At 42.4% G+C, this 20332-nt stretch overlaps 1 protein-coding gene across 1 annotated transcript; it reads right to left on the bottom strand.

The window, feature by feature from the left end:
• Positions 1-3: 3 nt before the first annotated feature.
• On the bottom strand, positions 4-19539 carry hspa12b (heat shock protein family A (Hsp70) member 12B). Its single transcript, XM_023421733.2, has 14 exons — positions 19028-19539; positions 16983-17046; positions 16445-16527; positions 15615-15739; positions 15339-15525; positions 14912-15016; positions 14474-14590; positions 11881-12058; positions 5258-5344; positions 3585-3689; positions 3255-3513; positions 2995-3098; positions 1939-2129; positions 4-1857 (listed from the first exon to the last, which is right to left on the bottom strand). Exons 2-14 carry the CDS (start codon positions 17026-17028, stop codon positions 1375-1377), a joined length of 2070 nt encoding a protein of 689 aa, XP_023277501.1. The 5' UTR covers positions 17029-17046; positions 19028-19539; the 3' UTR covers positions 4-1374.
• Between the last annotated feature and the right edge of the window lie 793 nt (positions 19540-20332).

The raw sequence follows: 20332 nt of genomic DNA, 5'->3' as shown, positions 1-20332 counted from the left end.
TCATACGTTTTATGATATTACTTTATACATAAACATGGATACAGTTTAATACAGTATACACATAAAAACATCATTTCCTGACTTAAACATGACAGGGTGATGACTCTAGGTGGTACAATTGATAACCAACACTTTCCCCCATCCACCTTTCTTTCTGCAGGAACTCACTTTAAAGCTGCACTAATCAATATTTTATATTATGGATCAAGTCACTAATTGTAATGACAAAAATGTCACTCACTGCTCAACCAACTCTACAGTTCCCCAGGAATGCCAAGAACTTGATGAGGATATATCAATGTTGCATTTACAGCTTGATCCATTGCCCCTATGTGGCCAAAAAAAATCTAATAATACAGCTTTAATGTCGCAGTAGGTTTTGAAACATTTGAAATAAAACAACTGTTGTACAGTTAAAGCTCTCATCCTGATTTGGAAAGAAGAAATCAGGTAATCCCAAACATGTTCCCGTGTAGTGTAACACAAATGCTGAAACTTTTAGACATGGATGTGGGTGAAACCTGACTTTCTAAAACTTTGTAAGTTCAAAGTATGTAATAATGCAACGGTCCTTCCCAATATACGCCTCTTACATGTGTTTTGATTTTTATCCCTGGAGTGTTTATATTCCAAGGTGCTTTCTCAGCTAGTAGTTCAGTCTTTTCACCCCTAGGTGGTGCACAATCATCGACATGGGAGAAACAAAGCTGCAGTCCAGGTCGTAGCATCAATATATGAACATCATATACATCATATATGAAGGTTGAAATAGGATTTAAATGAGGTATCATTAATTATGTGAGGGAAAAGGCAACATTCCTAATATTTAGCACTGAACACACACGAGTGAGTCTCACTCTAGGTAGTTTGCTGCTTCAGGTAGAGTCTCTCCAGGTAAGTGTTTTTGAAATACTCCTCGGACAGGTTGAATCATTTGATGGTACCTGTTTGTCTCACTGCACTACAGATTTGTATTCAGCCCTCAGCTTGCATTTGGTTTCACACATGTGGCACTCAGAATATTTTCTGGGCAGGAAATGCCTGTGACAGCATTTATATGGCGTGACATGAAAAACTCGCCACTGAAACCAGACAAAGTCATTTCTTCTTTCCCATGCCGAGAGGGCACCCTACAGTTCAACTGAATATAAATTCTTTTTAGGACTTTCATGATTTTTTTTTTATACTCTAATGATTAAATGTAAATCCTAAATGTCTGAATTATGAGGTGTGAGTTTCTTCAATTAATGCAACCCCCCCGTCCTTCCAAAAATATTTGAGCCCCACTCCCAAAGTACCGCTTTTTCTAAGATTATCATTCTTGGAATCAGTTATTTCTGTTTTCAGATCCTCGTCTCCACTTCCTGCTCCTCCTCAATTAGACAGGAAGTCTATGGAAGCCCGGACGGAGCGGTTAGACATGACGTCAACGGCTGTGACTTTGATCTCTGTGTCTCCAAACTGCATGGTCGCTCTGATCTCCCTCCTCTCTGGGACTCCTCCTCCTCCTCCTCCTGCTCCTCCCACTGCTCCTGGTAGTGGTAAAGGTTCTGGTAGGTCTAACGTTATCGTCCCACATTTCCTGACGCCGGGGTCAGAGATGTATGTAACATCGTCTGTGATGCTGCAGTAGATGTTGATGATGATTTTCCGTTGGCCCAGACGAGCAGGGGTGTAGCTGCGCCTCACGACCTCGCCCAGAGCCACCGACTGGTCGACAGAGACAAAGCGGTCGAGGATGTCGGTGCACCACTCGCGGCCATCTTTGATAAGGAGTTTATCTCGAGGGTGGCGCCCCTCCACAAACCGGTTCAACACGCCAACACCGTAGGTCAAGGGGCATCGGCGCACTCGGACCTGTTAGAAAGAGATTGTTAGATCATGTGTTTAAAGACATACTCCTGCATTAACTAAGGTAGCTTACTCCAGAGCCCTCACCACGGTGGGATCCAGCCCGAAGAGCACGGCACCCTTCAGTATGGTAAGGCCAACGTCATGGGGGATGATAATGCGGCACGTCCGCCCCAGGGCCTTCTGGACTGCTTTCTGCAGCATGGGCGACTCTGCAAAGCCTCCAACCAGGAAGAGGAAGCGCACACCGCACACCTCTGGCTTCACCATCAGCTCCTCTGTCAGGGGGAGAGGGTGGGAGGGAGATCTTTAAAAGAAGTTCGCTTTTTTTTTTGTGTGAGCAAAGCGTTTTTGTTCATGTGAAAGGAAAAGATGGGGAGCAGTGGTACAGTAAGTGTATCATGAGTCTGGATGTTTCATGGGGGAATACTGATTTCTTATTTTTTGGGGGCATTTTTGACTTTATTCTGATAGGACAGTGAGAGATAGACAAGAAAGTCGGGGGGGGGGGGGGGACCTGCAGGGAAGGGCAATGGGTCGGTCTCAAACCCATGGCCATTGCGGTTAGGACTAAGCCTGTGTGATACCAGGTGAGCCATCATTACTTCCCTTCTATCAGCTAAACTTGGTATTTTTTCAACTTATGTCTTTTTTGCCTTTCACTCTTTCTCTTATGTTTAGTCAGTGAAGACCAGCAATGTTAAATGCTGGAAAACCGGTCCTTGGTTTTAAATGCACCACTGGAATGTGAGTGATTTAAAACAGACACTCTCAGTATTTCTGTCTTGTGTCTTGACAAGGCTGTAAAAAATGAGGTCACTGTCATCTAGAACAAGATACCAACAAAGCCATTATGACTAAATTCTGTTTTGCTTGTCTGAGCTGTAGATGAAAACTGCACTATGTGTTGTATTTTTGACAGTTCTGGCAAATCCCTGTGACATTGGACAGAGACAGTCAAGACAAACCCAGTTCCCATCTCTGTAACTTACAGCTGTACTAATGAGCGGCTATCTAGTGATTAGTGAAGGTTTAAGGACGATGAACTTGTCTTTACAGGTTAATTTCACCAAAATGTCGGCATCTCCCTCTACCCATATAAACTTTGCATTTTGGGGCAGTGTCTTCTTGTGTGTTTCTCACCAATATGTTTGACAATGTTGACAATGGTGGGCTGGAAGAGCTCGGTCATGGCTTCCTGTGTCAGTCGCAGCATCCCCTGGGACGACCACTTCACTATGTTCATGCTGACACACACACACAGAAGAGAGAGTTTGAATCTTGACCGATGCTGCACAAAATCACTCCATTGTTAAAACTGTTTGCTCACCCACTCCCAATCTATCATCTCTGTCATGCACACACACACAAACACACACCACATTCCTCCAGCCCACACTCACTTGCTCCTCCTCAGGGCGGCCTCCACACTCTGCCCTCTGTGTCTCTTGTAGTAATCAATGAAAGAGAAGGGCAGGGAGATATTGAGGGCGTTGGCTCTGCCCGGCGCCGCCGTCCGCTTCCTTGCCTCGAATGCAATGGTGAGGTCCACCCAGGCCGCCGGACGTTTGGCTTTGAAGCTCTGGATGAAGTCCTCGCCGAAGATCTGGCACAGCATGGCTTCGAAGGCCAGGTCTACGCCGACAGCCCCGTACGGACCGCCTGGGAGAGAAAGTAGAGCTTTGGAAACTGCTGGAAATTTTTGTGTTTGCAAGATTGCAAAGAAACTGCACCTGAAGCCTTGTAGAGCTCCTTCAGTGTTCCCTGTGGCTGCTCGATCTGATGGACAGTCAGGTCAACAGTCCCTCCTCCACAGTCTGCAACAATATACCTGTCCCCTGCACACAGAGAGCACACACACAAATTTAGTTCATTAAATCTGTTGTTCTTGATAAAGCTCATCAGTTTGAACCCATTGTGAAGGATAATGTGTCTTCATTTTTGTGGAATGTTTCCAGTGTGTGTGTGTGTGTGTGTTTCCCCTGAAACTCTTCAACCAGCGGACTCTCTCATAAACAACCTTCAGGCATCTGTGATTGCTGCACTCCCTCTGTGAGTGTGTTTGTGTATGATACGATCAGCTTTTACCCTGGTACGGCTGACCACGCCCTAAACTCAAGAGCGTATAAGGTCATATATGAGCGGGTGAGAAAGAGAAAGAACGGAAGGAATAGATGAACAAAAATGAAAAATACAAGAAGGGATGAGAGAAGAAAATGGAAGAGAAGGAGAGTAAAACAGGGTTTCTACTCCTTTGGTTTATTTGCAGTGCAGAGGCAGAGAGTCCCATGGGCTGGGTCCTTCCTGTGTGTGCATGTGTGGGTGTGTGTGTGTGTGTGTGTGTGTGTGGACAGGAAAGGGAGCAGAAAGGGTCAGCAGGGACACGTGGCTCCTCAGATTTTTGTCATGGTTCAAAAGAGAGAGAAAAGTCTGTGTGCAAAACCAGCAAAATAGATGAGTTTGATTGTCCCTAGTTTGGAATTTATCATTTCTGGGAGCAAGTTTTATGGTTGTGAAATATTCGTGTTTGGTTGTATAGAAACTGGCTGAGTAAAAGTCCTTTCTTGAAATATTATACTTTATTGTATTATATACTTTTTAGCTTTTTCTCAAAACGTTATGATTTCATTCTCAAAATTGGCTCTGTATGGAACCTCGAGTGTACCACACAGTAAGAGCACCAGGAACTGTATTTTGATCTACATTTTTTTTTCTTTTCCAGAGCTTTCAACCAAAGTTCACTGTATTCCATTTGCTCAGTTGTCATGGAGTTTGGGAGAGTTTGGGAAAAGCTTGTAAGTGGACCTTGAGTTGCTTTAGCTTTATTAGTGTTTCTACAGGCAATGTCATTTAAATGTTTGATTATTAAATCATCATAATTGACTTAAAAATTGAATAAAATGTCTGTTACTTTCATTTTAGAACTGTTAAACTGTATTATATTTTTGTGGAACACTCAAGACTCCATGCTGGTCCTCTCTTGTATGACATTTTCATTATAGTAAAGTGTGGCAGGTTGGTCATGATGTGGTTAAGCCAAAAGGCAAATAGCAACTGGCTATTTAACAACACACATACACATACAAACAACCAGTGCAGATATTGTAGATAAGGAGTCACAGTGACCATCCTGAATTTAATGAAAACCCAGTGAATGGAGGAGAAAGAGGAGGTGATACATAGGAAGGAAAATCTGAGGGTTAATAGAAATGTGAAAGTAGGTGTGACTGCTTCTCATAGACAGCCTGCTGGGGTTAAAAGTCAAAATCATCAATATCTCCGACATGTGGGGTCCTTCGGTCTCTCTTACACACACACACACACACACACACACACACGCACACACACACACACACACACACACACACACACACACACACACACACACACACACACAGGGCCTTACCAGTCTGCAGCTCTGACCACAGCTCTCCAGTTCCACTCTCCACCAGGAAGGTCCTGCTGTGTCTGGATCGCCTCAACTGCTCCCTTGCTACGATACACACACACAAAAGGCTAAATACACACAGGTGCACAACATACTTCGGTTTTGGATATGATCTTTGTTGCACACACACACACACACACACACACACACACATATATACATACAAAATCATTTATGTTATTAAATCAGTTCAAAAAGTCACAGCGAGGCAGAAGATCTGTACACTATGTTCAGACAGGAGGCAAGGTGAAATTTTACTTTAAGCAGTGTAGCTGCTTAACAACATACAATATAAGCAGGATAAGCATTTAAACCAGATATTATGATCTAAGTAATCATTTCAGATTTACTTCATTCTTGCTCATTCATGTATTATGTATTTTCTTAGAGTCATATAGACAGTCATATAGTTGGTTATACATAACTCTAGTCTTAATGCTAAACTGGGCTAAGCTAAGTGTAGTGATTTGGAAAGAGGCTATATGTTCAGTTTTATTGAAACATTTTCATGTACTCTTTATATTGAGGTAATACACATTTCAGTCAGTAGAAGGTGCTGTTGTGGATTTGCTAGAGGGATTATAGTGACAGGCTCTGCACATGCGCAGCTCAGAAATAAACGAACTGCAAACCGTGGTCCTCTCTACCAATCCACAGGTACTGTAAAACTCACTTTTATTTTCTTAAACGGGCTCTAAAACTCATGTAGCAGTGGTAGTAGTTGTCTGAAGTGTGTTCAGAGAGTTTTGAGATGTGTAAGATTTGCAGCAAGTTTGTTTTTGTACTTGAATGTCTCAGCGTGCGTTGCCAAGCTGACGGTAATGTCACAGGAACGTCAGTCGGCACCGTAGTTTTATAAGTGTAAGTACTTGACGCTAGTAATCAGTAACATGGTCAAACGTGTTGTAAATGTTGTTAGGATGTTAGCCAGCCAGTAGCGAGTAAATTGGGAAAGGAGAAATCCCACATTTCGACTAGTGTCACCCTCGCCGCCATGCTGTGGCTGCGCCACGTTGTTTGCTGCCGCCACGGTGTGCAAGTGTGAGGGAGTGTGTGTGTTTGTGAATGTTGTGGTCTGTGGATCACTTTTGATAGTGTTGAATGAGTGTAAACAGGATTATATTATGCTAATGTGTCTGGCACAGGAAGAAAAGGGTATAACAGTTTTGAACAATTCTGAATTTATGTGCACTTCTTTTTTTTTTTGTCAGAATGTTTTGTGTCACTTATTGTTGTTTTGGTTGTAACGTTATTTGTTTGATTTATGGAATATGTTAGTTTTAATATTCTTTGTACCTAGTGTGAATGTGGAGATTGTTAAGTAGCAATTGGATGAAATAGTTCTCAGAAATAAACGAGCTCTGGTCTGTTCAAGACTCTAACTTTGGTCCTCTCTCTTTCAATCTACAGTCCTTTTCTTTATATTGGCTACACAGTGCTCTCCCGCCTGTGTGCTGCTTGCTGCCTGTCCAGATTTCCCCTAGGTCTGGTGCCGGTAACATAAGCACCTACCTGTTTCAGCCTTGTACTTAAAGTGGCTATAATCAATATTTTATATTGAGGATGGATCACAGATATTTCTCTCATGAGTCAAGGGAGTCCAGAAACAGAACTTCAAATGAATGATAATGTGTATGCTTCATGTGTAAAAAGGCAAGTATTTGTTAACAAGTTCACTAATATCAACCTAAAAGTTGCTAATATGTCAGTGTGTTTGCAGCCTGTTTGTGCTGCCCCCTAGCAGCTCAAACATGAGATCAGGCCTTCAAGATATGAGGAACATTTGCGATGTGTGATGAGACTGTTCAATTTTGTAATGATGATATTACTTGTGATGAATAAACAAATATTGAAGTGCGCATATACAGTTTTGCTGAGCGAAGCTGAATGAAGAACACAGACAAAGGTCACTATCGGTCATCTCCTCCGTCCTCGTCCCTCCGCTGCAGGTAATGTTGCAGGTTTGCACTGCTGCCTCTGAGCCGTCTACTGTGCCTGAGTGAGAAGCTGCAGCCCGACACCAAAACATGGTGGTTTTTTTCCCCGACTCATTTGGCTCGGGCGCTGCTTGAAAACCCTATGACTGCATAGCGTGAGTAAATAAAATTATTGTTTCTAATTCATCGTTTCAGTCGGTCCTTTACGATGTGTTCATATCGCAGTGATCCGATCACAAGTGGACAGCTCTCAAATCGTCAGTTCACACCTGACTTTAAAATGCATCTCCACATGCGTCTTGGTTGACCACTTGTGATCGGATCTCACTTCATATAACGCCTTCATGCCCCACTCGCTGTCACTCGCTCGCTCTCACACACACACCACAGACTGTAAATAAAGATGGGTTTAGCCTCCGTGAGGTCACCCATAGGTTTCTGAAGAGTGGTTTTGAAGCTCAGAGTGGGCTGTTCTGTCATCGCCATCTTGCCAGTACCTGACTCCGCAGAACTCCCGGATATCCATAAATGGGCAAAGAGGATGGGCGCGTGTTGAGCCGAGACCCGTCTGTCACTCAAAGCGGCACACCCTCAATTCTGCAGCACGTTATGCCTTAATAAAATTTAAACGATTTAGTAGTTAGCCATACCACCCCCCCCTTCTCGGTTGCTGCTTGACACACACACACACACACACACAAGTACATTAACAACGGCCCCGTTTGTCGATTGGCTAAAAACAACAACGCATACCTCTTTATTTGCATATAAAGCGGGGAACGGAGATCCGATCACAAGTGGTTAATCAAGACGCATGTGGAGATGCATTTTACAGCCAGGTGTGAACTGACGAACAGAGAGCTGTCCACTAAGTGATCGGATCATCCCTGACGGATGTTAACACCAGGTCTGAACAGGGCCTATGAAACTGTGGCGGGACTAATCAGACTGTGTCGGAGGACGTCAGTAGAGTAGGCGGTCCTTCAGTGTGGCCCAGTATGCATGTGCGTTCACACTGCTAAAAGAATTTGGACACATGTAGCCTAGACCACCTCCGACTGTGGACTGAGTGATCAGATCTCAGATGTGTCCTCAATGCGTCTCGTCTTGGGAGAATTCACACCAGGGTTGTGCCGATGGACGATGGTATCAGTGATCGACGATCATTAGAATTATCGTCAGTCCTTTACAATGTGTTTATTGCACATGTTCATATCGCGATGATGATGAAAATAAGTTGAATCGGTCAGCTCTACATGAGTTATATTTTCAAGAAAGAAGGTGACCTCATTGGCTTTACTGTGACAATTCTACTCAAACTGAAGCATTTCAAATCCAGTGAGCCTTAAGTGACATTGTGTCTATCTTTTTAATTTTGACATCTTTTACAGAGAGCTTTAGGGGCACAGTGGGGATTTCTGGGCCCCTGGGGCACAAGAAGGAAATTCAAGCCCCCTGTAATATTGCTATGGGCCCCTCTTTTCTAAATGAAATAATTTCATGGATTCTCTCCAGCTGCGGGCCCTCAGAGACGTCACCACCTTTCACCACCTCGCACTGCTTTGCCTGCATGCAAACATCTTTTGGTCTCTCTCTGTAAACATTGTAGGGTCAGACGCTTTAGCTTGTTTAATATTCAGTGCACACTAGCTTAAACAAAAACAGAAACATCCCAACTTTCATCTTAATGAAGATGAATGTTTTTCATTTATACTACATATAATAAGGTTTAAACAAGTTATACAAGAGTATAATACAAAAAAAGTATTTCAATCCAAGTAAAACAAGAAAAACATAACAAAATGAGTCATAATGTTTTTGCATGACAAGAGTAATTTGTTGGAAATGAAGAACACGCTCACTTTTCAGCTGTATTCATTCTCGACTGGTGGGTTAAGGGGATGGATGGGGGCCAGCAAAAGCAGAGCACATTCGAACACATCTGACAAAAATACGGAATATACCTGACAGCCTGTTTGACAGAGCTGATGCAAAAATACGCCTCCATACATGCGGGTGAACACATTAGATGAGACGTAATGGCTTGAAGATGAGAAATAATTTAAGCTCAAAGAAGTAAGAGGAGGAAGCTGGCATAAAAAAAAAAGTATCTGTCTTTCTCTTGATAAAACAGGTTCTCTGGAAGTGCTGTAAGGAGAAGCTGTGGTCCTGATATACGAATGTGTGTGTCATAAGTCATAGGTTTGACAGTCTGGAGTGAAGTGTTTGTATAATTTAGGTGAAAGTGGTTTTTACTACGTTCCCTCTAACCCCATGAGTAGAGAAAGAAAGAAAGATTGACTGTAAAGATTAGGCTTATTGAGCAGCAATGTCCTACAATGTCTTGAAAGCAAAGTACTCTTACTGTTGTGCTAAAGCCCTGAATGACGCAGGAGGGTGTGTAGGTGTGTGTGTGTGTGTGTGTGTGTGTGTGTGTGTGTGTGTGTGTGTGTGTGTGTGTGTGTGTGTGTGTGTGTGTGTGTGTGTGTGTGTGTGTGTGTGTGTGTGTGTGTACGTGTACGTGTACATGGTAAATGAAGCTGAACAAAGAACACCACAATCATAAAGGCCTTGATTTCATCCGTGTGTGTGTGTGTTTGTACGGGGGTGATGAATGGAACGCAAGTCTGGAAACCATTTACATGAAACAGAAAAGAAAGTGTGTGTGTGTGTGTGTGTGTGTGTGTGTGTGTGTGTGAGTAAGAGAGAGAGTGTGAGATTTTCTTTTATTTTAATGGCTCCCCAGTGCTATCTTTGGAGAAGAAATGAGGTGGAAGAAAAGCTAAAGATAGTAAAAACCATGACCATGATGCCAAGTGTGTGTGTGTATGCAAACATGTCTGCTGAGTGTGTGCGGGTGCGTGCGTGTGTGTTTGCAGACTCCATGCAAAGAGTACGACCTGGCAAAAGACAGTTTGAGAGAGAGAAAGAGAGTGAGAGCAAATGCTAGAAAGATGGAGGGAAAAGAGAAAGAAAAATGAAAGTGAGTGAAGGAGAGGGAGAATGACAGGCCAGGAGGGGGTGAGATCATGGTCTCACTGCACCTTGTTCCAATTACAATATCCTGTGTATAGTGTGTGTCTTTGCGTGTGAATGTCTCGGTGTGTGTGTCACTGACTGCATATGTATAAGTGGGCCTGTGCAGGGGATTTTGGACGGCATGTTCGCTTGCTGAATTATGCATCAGTCTCCTTTTTCACAGTCTGAAATGGTCTTTGTTCCTTGCTTGTAGCTGAATTGTTTCCATGCAGCGCTCCTGTACACTAATGACAATACATCTACCGCTCAATCAATAGTTATAATTTTTGGAAGCTGTCACTTTTATCCTTTTATTGTGAAAAGGTGTAGCTGTTGGCAGATAAGCTTTTTGGTGCATGAACTATAGAGCTGCAAAGTGAAAGGAAGGTTCTGGAAGTATTTTTCCTCTCTGCAAATTCCCTATTTGATTTTTTTTTTTTTTTTTAAAAAGCTGCACAGTTCAAAAATGTATATATATGTATGTATATTGTGAAAGTTGTAATGACAAACCCACAGGGAATTATAGCTAGATGCAGATCCCCTCAGCTCTGTGGAGCATTTTAGTGTCTTTTGTGCCATTGTTGTGGTTTTAGGGTCCCCAGCTTTACTCTTTCGCTTCAGTCTCACTGCTCCAAACAGCCTTGTTTTCAGCTACAAAACCAATATTTCCACAAGTAGTTGTTGGAGACCAAACCAGAGCTCCTAATGTTTTTCTGTGTCTGTTGAATGTGAAATAGGAAACTGTTGCTAACACATTCATGTCAACAACTTTATACACTGATAATATGTCGTTGTTTCTTTTTACAGCTTGCTCTTGTGTCCAAAAAAAGATTAATTGTTGTATATTTTGCCATCGCCTTGACAGACGGCTCTAAACAATACAATACTGCTGAGTCACTGTTGCTATAGAAAGAGCCAGATTGAGGTGCAAGTTAGAGCTGTAGCGAATGCATTCCCATACTGCCACAATACAGAAGAAATATGTTTTTAAATCGTAGTTAATTTGCATGATGTGTTTCTACACACAATTTATTAATAGTTTAAATGCACTTTCTTTCCTTATGCGTCCTCACAATCCTAATTCAACTCTAGTGTAGCCTGTTTTATGTTGTTGTGTTTGTTTGTTGTTTTCTGGTGCTGCAGGAGCAATACATTTCCATTGTACCTCTGCAACCTAAATCAGAAGACGGAGTCAAAGTGAGTTTCTTTGCTAAATATTGGACCCTCAGAAGCTGAAGACCGGTCTCTCACAATGTTTCCCTTCATGTGAATTCCTCCCCCTCTTTCTCCCACTGGTCATGTTTCCATCTCATGACACATATGTCCTGTCCAAAGTCATATGTGTCTGTGTACAGCTCCACACACACAACTGTAGGTCATCTGAGGCAAAACCACGATTAGTATCAGTTTTCTCTCTCTCACACACACACACACACACACACACACACAGATTTATCGTGAGCAAAGACCACAATCCCCAAGTGAAATCAAACAACAATATTTCCAGGAACACAGTGTGGTTTCATGCTTATGCTAATGACAAAGTCTACAAGGAGACACACACTCACACTCTCTCTCACACACAAACACACACACACACACACACTCTTTCTCTCTCTTCTCTACCTTGTCTGAAGCTGGAGTCGAAGGGCCGGGACCCGTCCAGATCGAGGCCGTTTGTGATTGGCTGCATGCTGAGGTCAATCACCTGGTGGAGGCGGAGCTTGCGGCAGTAAATGGACGCAGCCTCTGGTTCTAGAGCGATGAGGAGCTGCTCAGGACAGTCAGGAGACACCAGACCAGCCTGGAGAGGACAAGAAAGACACACAGAGAGAAACATTTACAAGCAGATTTTAAGTATCTTTTTTTCTCCCAGTTTTATAGAGACACTGAGTTGCATTGTTGTTAGTTTTGTAATTGGAGTTGATTTTAAGACTTTTAGTCCAAGTCACAGGTCTTCAAGACCAAGCTACAAGTCGGTTAATTTGCCGGCAATTAAAACTGTTTCCAGGTCTGAAGTCAAGATCAGGTCCTGCTAAAGTCTCAAGTTGTGACTTTACCAGGTCAAAACTTGGGACAATATTTTTGCCAAGTTCAAGTTCTGTTTTGCAGTTAAGTCTCAAGTAAGTCACGACTCACAGCAGTCTACAGCTCTGTAATGAGAAGAAAACTCAAAGAAAAAACTAAAACCCAACTAAAGAAAATAGCTCTGTCTGCTAATACTTAACCTTAACACAAACAGAAAATCGACCTGCTCAAAGTGTTTGATTGACAGGTGGAGTGTTCAGTGAAGATGGAAGATGTGCTGGAAAGTATTTATTCCTGGAGAAGCAAAGTTTTTCCCTCGCACATAAAGAAAATAGGTAGATGTAATAGTCACCCATGTCTTACAGTAATTTGAGACCTTTCTACACACTAAGGCAGCATACTGTTGTATTTTGTATGTTTATAATTTTTTCTTGTCTACTTCTTTCTATTCTGTCTTTACTATGGCTCATGGACAAAAGAAAGAAATTTGTCAATAGAAAACAAAAAAAAGATGGTTACAAGTTTCATAGAAAAAGGAAAAATTAAAAAAGAAATAAAAGTAGTTGTTCAAACATTTTCCAGGTCAAACTGTATCATTCTTTATAATGATTTCATGATTTAGAAACCTTTTTTAAGATGCCATACAAAGTGGCGTTATTTAGTTTAGGATGAGCTTTGGATGGAGTGCAGGACAAGTCTCAGAAGGCAACAAAAAAAGATGAGGAGGAAAAAAAGATGACAGAAGAAGACTCATGGAGTAAAACACACACAAGCTGAAGGACAGCTGTACAACATAAACATATGAAGGAACAAAAAGGGAGAGAAGATGATGTGAGCTAAGGTTTCTGTGTTGGGATAAAAGACGGAGGAGAGGAGAGGAGGTACATAAGCATTAGTCCTGATGTATTGGGAGTAAAGTTGATATGTGTGTCTGTGTGTGTGTGTGCGCGCAGGGTGGGGGCCTGGACTCAGCTTCCTGTGTTTGTACGCCGGTCTCCCTCATTGTTCGCCGCTGATGACATCATCAGCAGGAAGCACACACACCCTGACGGCATCAAGCCAGGAGCCAGCACAGGGTGTGTGTGTGTGCATATATGTCAGCGTTCATGTGAGAGTGTGTGTGCATTAGACTATTTATGTATGTCCCAGAGTGAGTGAATGGCAGATGGCTGATAATGACTACGTGAGCGCAGGCAAATAAGGAAATCATGACATTAAGAGTAGAAGGTCATGTACAGTCTTTCCCATGGAGTGTTGCATGTGCTCTGCACAACTGGACTCACACTCACAGACACACAGGTCGGCCCATTCTCATTGATGAGTATTGCAATAGGACCCCCTGCATCACTGTACACAGTTCCTACAAGTCATTTTAACATGCACAGTACACCAAGGAGGGGCCGTGTGTATGTGGGTGTGTGTTCGTGGGAAGATGTACCAGGACAGAGGCAATGGAGCAGTGTTATTTGTGTGTGTGTGTGTGTGTGTGTGTGTGTGTGTGTGTGTGTGTGTGTGTGTGTGTGTGTGTGATGTTCCATGGAAACAATCAAAATAATGGAAATAATCAGACTGCCTTTATCTCATGCTTTACATGCTTTGCACTTTCTTTCCATCTCCCTGTTGTTCTTCCTCTTCCTCACGCGCACGCACACACACTGAGTCCACCGTTACCCTCTGCGTGTGTATGTACGTGTGTGTGTGTCTTGAAGATTCAGTCAAGGTTGTTGAAACTGTTAAACTGAAGCCGACTATGACGACACTTTGGACAATTATTATCCAGTGAAAAACATGTATCGCCAAGAAAAAGGATCAGGTGTTACTTTGCAGTATCTTAAAAAAAAAACAAGTATGATAAAGATACAAAAATTAGGAAAATAAATAAATAAACAGGGAAACTACACCATAAATCAACCCATAAACCAACTTTATTAAATCTATATACAGATTAATAGAAATAAATTTAGCCTGAGGTATATGAACATTTTCTCCACCCATGAAGCCGCGTTTAATCCTTCAGTTTATCTGGAAACCTAAAAATCACTAAACGTGCAGATGTAACTTTCATTGCATATGTGTTATTTAAACATTAAGCATAAACTCTTCATGGAGCCTCTTTAATACAAACTGTATTAGACTCTTTAAGTATTAATGTATGTAAAGTATCTGCGTGCGTGCGTGCGTGCGTTGCTACCAGGTATGCGGCCTCTCTCATGAACTGTTTGGCAGGTTGCCTCCACACAGCGGGGACAGTGATCACCCATCTGATCTCCTCTCCCTCCAGCACTGATGAGGACTGGTCCTTCACTTCCTGGAACACAATCCAGAAAAATACTGTCAAAATTAAGTCCAAACATCTCCAGCCAGAAACCGCATCGATTCTTGATTTACTCCGTCTTGTATTTTATATCACTAAATATTATTTTGAATTTGCTAAGAACACTTACAGTACAACAGCATGTGACAATACATCAGCTAAAACAGTCCTGGGTTAAGTTTTGGTCTCAACAGCTTGGTTTACAAAGCACAAAATGTGTGTCCATATATACTGTACATACTAGATTCACACACATGTACTGTATTGAATGTGTGACACCATACTGCAATAATTAAGTGGAGCTTTACAGATTACCTTTAGAGCATGTTCCCTGAAGAAGTGCAGGGCGTGAGCGAACACCTTGATGGCCCTGACCCTCCGTCCGTTGACCGCCTCCAGCTCTGTCTCCATGGTGAGGTCCTGCATCAGACACAGTCACAACTTCTGAAACATCGTCTTCCCTGATGCTTAAATAGGAACTTAACAGCAGGTAAATCTTGTTTCTTTTTGAGCTACATTGTTTTTTTTCTTCTTCTCATCTTGCTGCAGTGATGTAATAGTGTACTCTTGGGTGATAGTACATCATGACATCACTGTTGGGTGTGGTTACAGGTACAAGAGACTTGAAACTTTCAGCTTTTCAGCCTGGTATTAAGTCACTCTTTAAAGTCTACATATATTATATGCACTTCTACTCTTCTATTTCACCCTTTACATCGTATTTTCTCGCTCTGTTTCTTACACTTGTGCTGTGGATTTTCATTTTGAATTTATCAAAGTAGAGCCAGTGCCGGGCCTCCTCCGGGTCCAGGTCGTGGTAGAAGTCTCGTGCCGCGAAACCAAAGCTGTGGAACCTCAAATCGGGAGTCAGCAGCAGACACGTGGGGCTCTTCTGATTGGCCACTCCTGGGTCGCCGCCTTCCCAGCGCCTGCATGGGTTGGAGGAAGAAGCTGTCAAGAATAGAAAATAGAAGAGAATAGAATTGGGGGGGGAAAACCCATGCAGACAGACTCTTACTTCATCATGTGTATGGCCTCTGAGTCCTGTGTGAAGCTGAACGCATAGCCGCTGGACGTTGTCCCAAAATCTATCGCCACGACAACAGAGAACGGACAGGCCATCCTGGGTCTGACCTCCACCCTCTGGGAGAAAGAGACAGAGGGAAATTTGGGTTTGTACTAACAAGAACAAAACTCCCCCTCAATCTCTTCTGAGCTCATTTATCTCTTTCTTCTTTATGTTTATATGATGTAACACTGAACAGGAAACACCCAGAAAGAAATCCAGGCACCATATACAAACTGTAATATTCACATATAAAATAAAACACATTTCTGTTGATTTATGAAAAGAAACAAAGAAAACAATTTTTAAAAAGCCCATGTTCTTTTCATACTGTGACTGTCTACAAGCAGAGCAGAGTGCATGAGCTAATGTGGGCTATTATTTCTGTGTGGACAGGAAGCATGGGTTGGATTTAAACCAATGTCTTTTACGGGACATGTAATTACCAAATATTACATTACATTTCAGAAATAACTAGTTTCTATGAGTGAAAACAACATGGATTTAGGAGGTTGGCTGTTTTTCCACTCCTCTCTAAACTAAAGTTCCTCAAGTACTTATGGAAATTCTTAATTTTTCCTATATATTTCTTCACCACAGATTGTAGCCTTTACCGGGTCCTTGTTTCACATCTACACTTCACACTCGTATAAACCACTAATAACACTGTGAAGTGGATGTGGCTTTACAGGTCCTGTTTAAGAGCTCTATATAAAGAGAAATAAGTAGAAAGAGGAAAGGGTGTGTAGGAGTGTCTGTGGTGAGTGTGTGTCCAAAGTTACTGGCGAGGGCGAGGGTGTGAGGGGTGTGATGCTGCAGTCATTTCTGGCCGTGGCAGGCGACGAAGGGGCTGATAAATTATCACCTGAGAAGAGAAAATTAGAATCTCACTATAAATTGTTTCAGCGTTGTAAAAGCACAACACATACTCCACAAACAGAATAGTCCAGAATCAGTGTTTAAGGAGATATGCAGCCTTGGGAAAACGCTTATCAAAGGGAAACAACCGTTACTGGACTGTCATCACATGCTCTTACTAACATACAAGTACACATGCAGAAAACACCTTATTTTTCACTGTGGCGATGAGCAAGGGGGCGTTAACACACTTGACCCGAGGCTCTCTAGATGTGAGATTGAATATCTGTAATGAACTGGAATGACTGGAATGTCACTGGAATCTGATGTGAGTAATTTAAGTGGGAGGGGGGCATGGAAAGTTCAGAATGTTAACACTCCAGGAGATAAAGGAGGAGAAGTGAGTCATTTTGACCTGGTTGCCATAGTGATTAAGTGTGCGAATGTGTCTGTGCATCTCACCCGGTATCTGCAGGCTGTTTGGGTCTGGCTGCACCACGTCAGCCATCTTTACAGGAGCCAGGGTCTGCAGAGAAACAACATGAAGCATATGGAATTACTAATATAGGAAACTCTGTTTTGGTCTCCACTTACTCCTGAGGGAAATAGCTGACTCTTTTGGTGCTAAATGTTTATCAGCTAGTTGCTAACTCTGTCTATCTGTTGTTTGGTGCTGGGCAGGTAGTGCACTGGTTAGCGTGGTTTGTTCAGAGGTTTCATGGTAACAACAGCTGCCAGGAAATTTGGTAGATGGGAGTGAACCATAACAGTAAAGTCAGCCGATAAACCAAACAATGTGCTGACAGACGTCAAAATGTTCCACAGGGCTGAGGGGAGCTGCAGAGTCCAGTGATAATTATATGTGAGCTCACCACTACGAGTGATCTATTTCAGATTACGCACAGGTAAGGGAGACATTGTTAACATATAAAATATTGATGAGTGGCGTTTTAAGTTATTTATTTCAATGAGTGGTAATTGGATGTAATAACAATAGTCTCGTATGCCACATTATACAGAAGTACAATAAAATAAAAGTGATGGCTCAGAGATAAGAGGGTGTGACCAGTGTGTCCAAAATCACTCTCTCACTAAATTGCCATCTCTGACATAATAAACCCTCAATAATATATTCTATTGAGAGTAGTAAATTCAACTTTTGGACACTAATGAATTACTGTAATTTTGTCCCTTGAGTAAAGTGTGTGGCTCATAATTTACCCTGAGAATTCAGACCTCAAATACAATGGCAAAAAAATAAATTTACCAAATAGAGAGCGACTTTAGACACAGCAAAGACATTTGTCAGACAAGGAGGGGAAGTGAACGAGACACACCCCGACAACAGCAACTGTCACTGTGCACTTGAACTTTGAACTTGCAGCTACTCCAGCTGCTCAGAGGTCACTGAGTGACTGCAGTGTCAAGCTTTCAGGTCTCATTTTATGGATCAGAATCTCCTCCGAGTAACACGTAGGCTACAGTATGTTACTGATATATGACTATGACGTAAGACAACATTTTATCTGGGTTAAACAAACAAAACAATATATAGATGAGTAAGAGACAGTTAACAGTAGCATGAATAATAATGTGCACTTATTCAAAATACTCTCACATTTATACCTGACGAATGTGTGCATTTCATTTGTTTTATTCATATAATCATCTAATTAGTGAGTTGTCTGTATGTTGACTGTATGGCGTGTGTGTGTGTGTGTCTGTATTGGATTGCAGCAGTGGATCAGTCTGTGATCTAAGCTGGGAACAAACTAAACAGATGAGTGCAATCAAACAAAGCTGTGTTTGTTTAAATCTCTTTCTTGTGCATGTGTGTGTGTAGAGAGAGAGAGAAAGTGAGAGAGGCCAGAAGTTGGTTTGACATCCTTTCTGTACACGCATGTACAACAGCTGTGTGCATTTATTCAAACTTTTGAATATAATATGTGCTTGTGCATGTTCGCATCAAATTTGGCATTGTCCTCGCACTTGATGATAAAACCAGGGAGAGGATGAAACTCCACGTCCCTCCTCTGCTTCGTCTCTTGCACAAACACTGCACTTCTCTCTTTCCTTCCCTCTTTCTGCTTTCTCTCTCTCATCCCCCTCATCTCTTTACGCTCAATGTGCAGTGGATGGTTTACACCCCCCTCGCCCCTTCAGTCTCTCTACTTTTGTCTCCCTCTCTCAGACGCACGACCGGAGTCTTGCAGGGGATCAGCAGAACAAGCAACTCCAACCCCCCAGAGATGTTACATTAGAGACACATTGTGCAACACACTCCACTTTCATGCACCATTAACAATGAGGCTCTCTCACTTTGAAGTATATGGAGGAATTTTGTGACTATTACTGGTAGATTTACCAGCAAGACAAAAGCTACACTACACTCTACAAACATGCAAATTTATAGTTGAAAAACTTCGTCCAAAATAGCTTTTAAAAAGTGCAATCAACTTCCATAGGAACAAGAGCTACATGTCATCAACAATTTAATGTTAACTCACCTCTGTATGCTGTTGCAACACTATGCCCTTGTACTTTTTTTGCCTCTGCAACTGTATTCCCAAACCCTGGATGTCAGCAGTCCGAAGTTTGGAATCTGCCTCCAGGGAAGAGATGGAGATGGAAAAGAAAGAGGAGGAAACTGTGAGGATGCTTTTCTAGAAAACCCCTTGTTGAGAATGGAAGACTTTTCAACTGCCTTGCAGGGAGATTTTCCCAAAATTGAAATTCCCAAATCAGCGATCACAACAAGCCGCGAGGATTGTTTTTCTTCTTCTTCTTCTTCTTCTTCTTCTTCTTCTTCTGCTGAGAAAATCCTTCCGAGTTCCGAGTTGGATTCGTAGTCCTGTCTCCCTGCAGCCGAGCTCACCGTCTCTCTCCGCTCTGCACAGGAATGCCAGAGAAAAGTGGTGACACACACACACACGCACACACACACACACACCAGTTGCAGGAGTGGGAGGGCTGTGACAGTGCATAGGAGGGGGAATGCTGGGGATTTACCTCACTGGGAAACTGCTGTGTGTGTGTGAGGGTGGAGTAATCTTGAGCAGGCGGTGTATCCCAGTTAAGTCATCTTGCCCTTTCTCTCCCCGCCCACTCCTCCACATCTATCCTTCCTCTGTTTAATTAGCTCTTCCTGTCTTCCTCTTTGCTTCTCTTTTCATCTCGACCTCCCTCCATTTCTCTTTCATTCCCTTTTCTCCTCACATGCATGTTTTGCGTTTTCCTTTCTTTGTCTCCTTCCACTTCTTTGCCTTCATCCCTCCACTTCATTTCACACTGTAGCTTCTCCCCTTGACCTCTTCATAATATTTAAGCACAACTTTCTAATGTTGCAGACAAAAGCAGGAAAGAGCCAGGTGTGTTCAGTCAACCTAACGCAACACTGAAAACTGCCCAGAGAGAAGAAAACAGGTGAGTCACAAATGTTTCAGTCAAGTTTAAAGGAATCATTGGGCTCTTCACTTTCTCGCTGAGACTTGGATCAGAAGTAGGAGAAAACTCTCATATGTGACCATTTAATATGAAGCAACGTCCAGCAGCCAGTTAGCTTAGAAGAAAGCCAAGAAAGCAAATCATGTAGGCTATCCTCCAAAATGTCAAACTGGCCCCCTAATGAAAATCAGTACAATGCTTAAACCGTAGATAAATGCATTTGCTGCACTCTAGCCTGATATCTGTGAGTATGTTTTCTTAGTGTGTGTGTGTGTGGTGTGTGTGTGTGTGGTTGTGTGTGTGTGTGTGTGTGTGTGTGTGTGTGTGTGTGTGTCTCTCTTGGAATCCACATCAGCGCTGCAGGGATC

Source organism: Seriola lalandi, unplaced genomic scaffold (assembly GCF_002814215.2).
Source record: "Seriola lalandi dorsalis isolate HSWRI2012SDOR001 ecotype SW California unplaced genomic scaffold, Sedor1 jcf7180002054676, whole genome shotgun sequence".
NCBI lineage: Eukaryota > Metazoa > Chordata > Actinopteri > Carangiformes > Carangidae > Seriola > Seriola lalandi.
The sequence above is the reverse complement of the archived record's forward strand: the minus strand, read 5'-3'. Positions and strand labels throughout refer to the sequence as shown.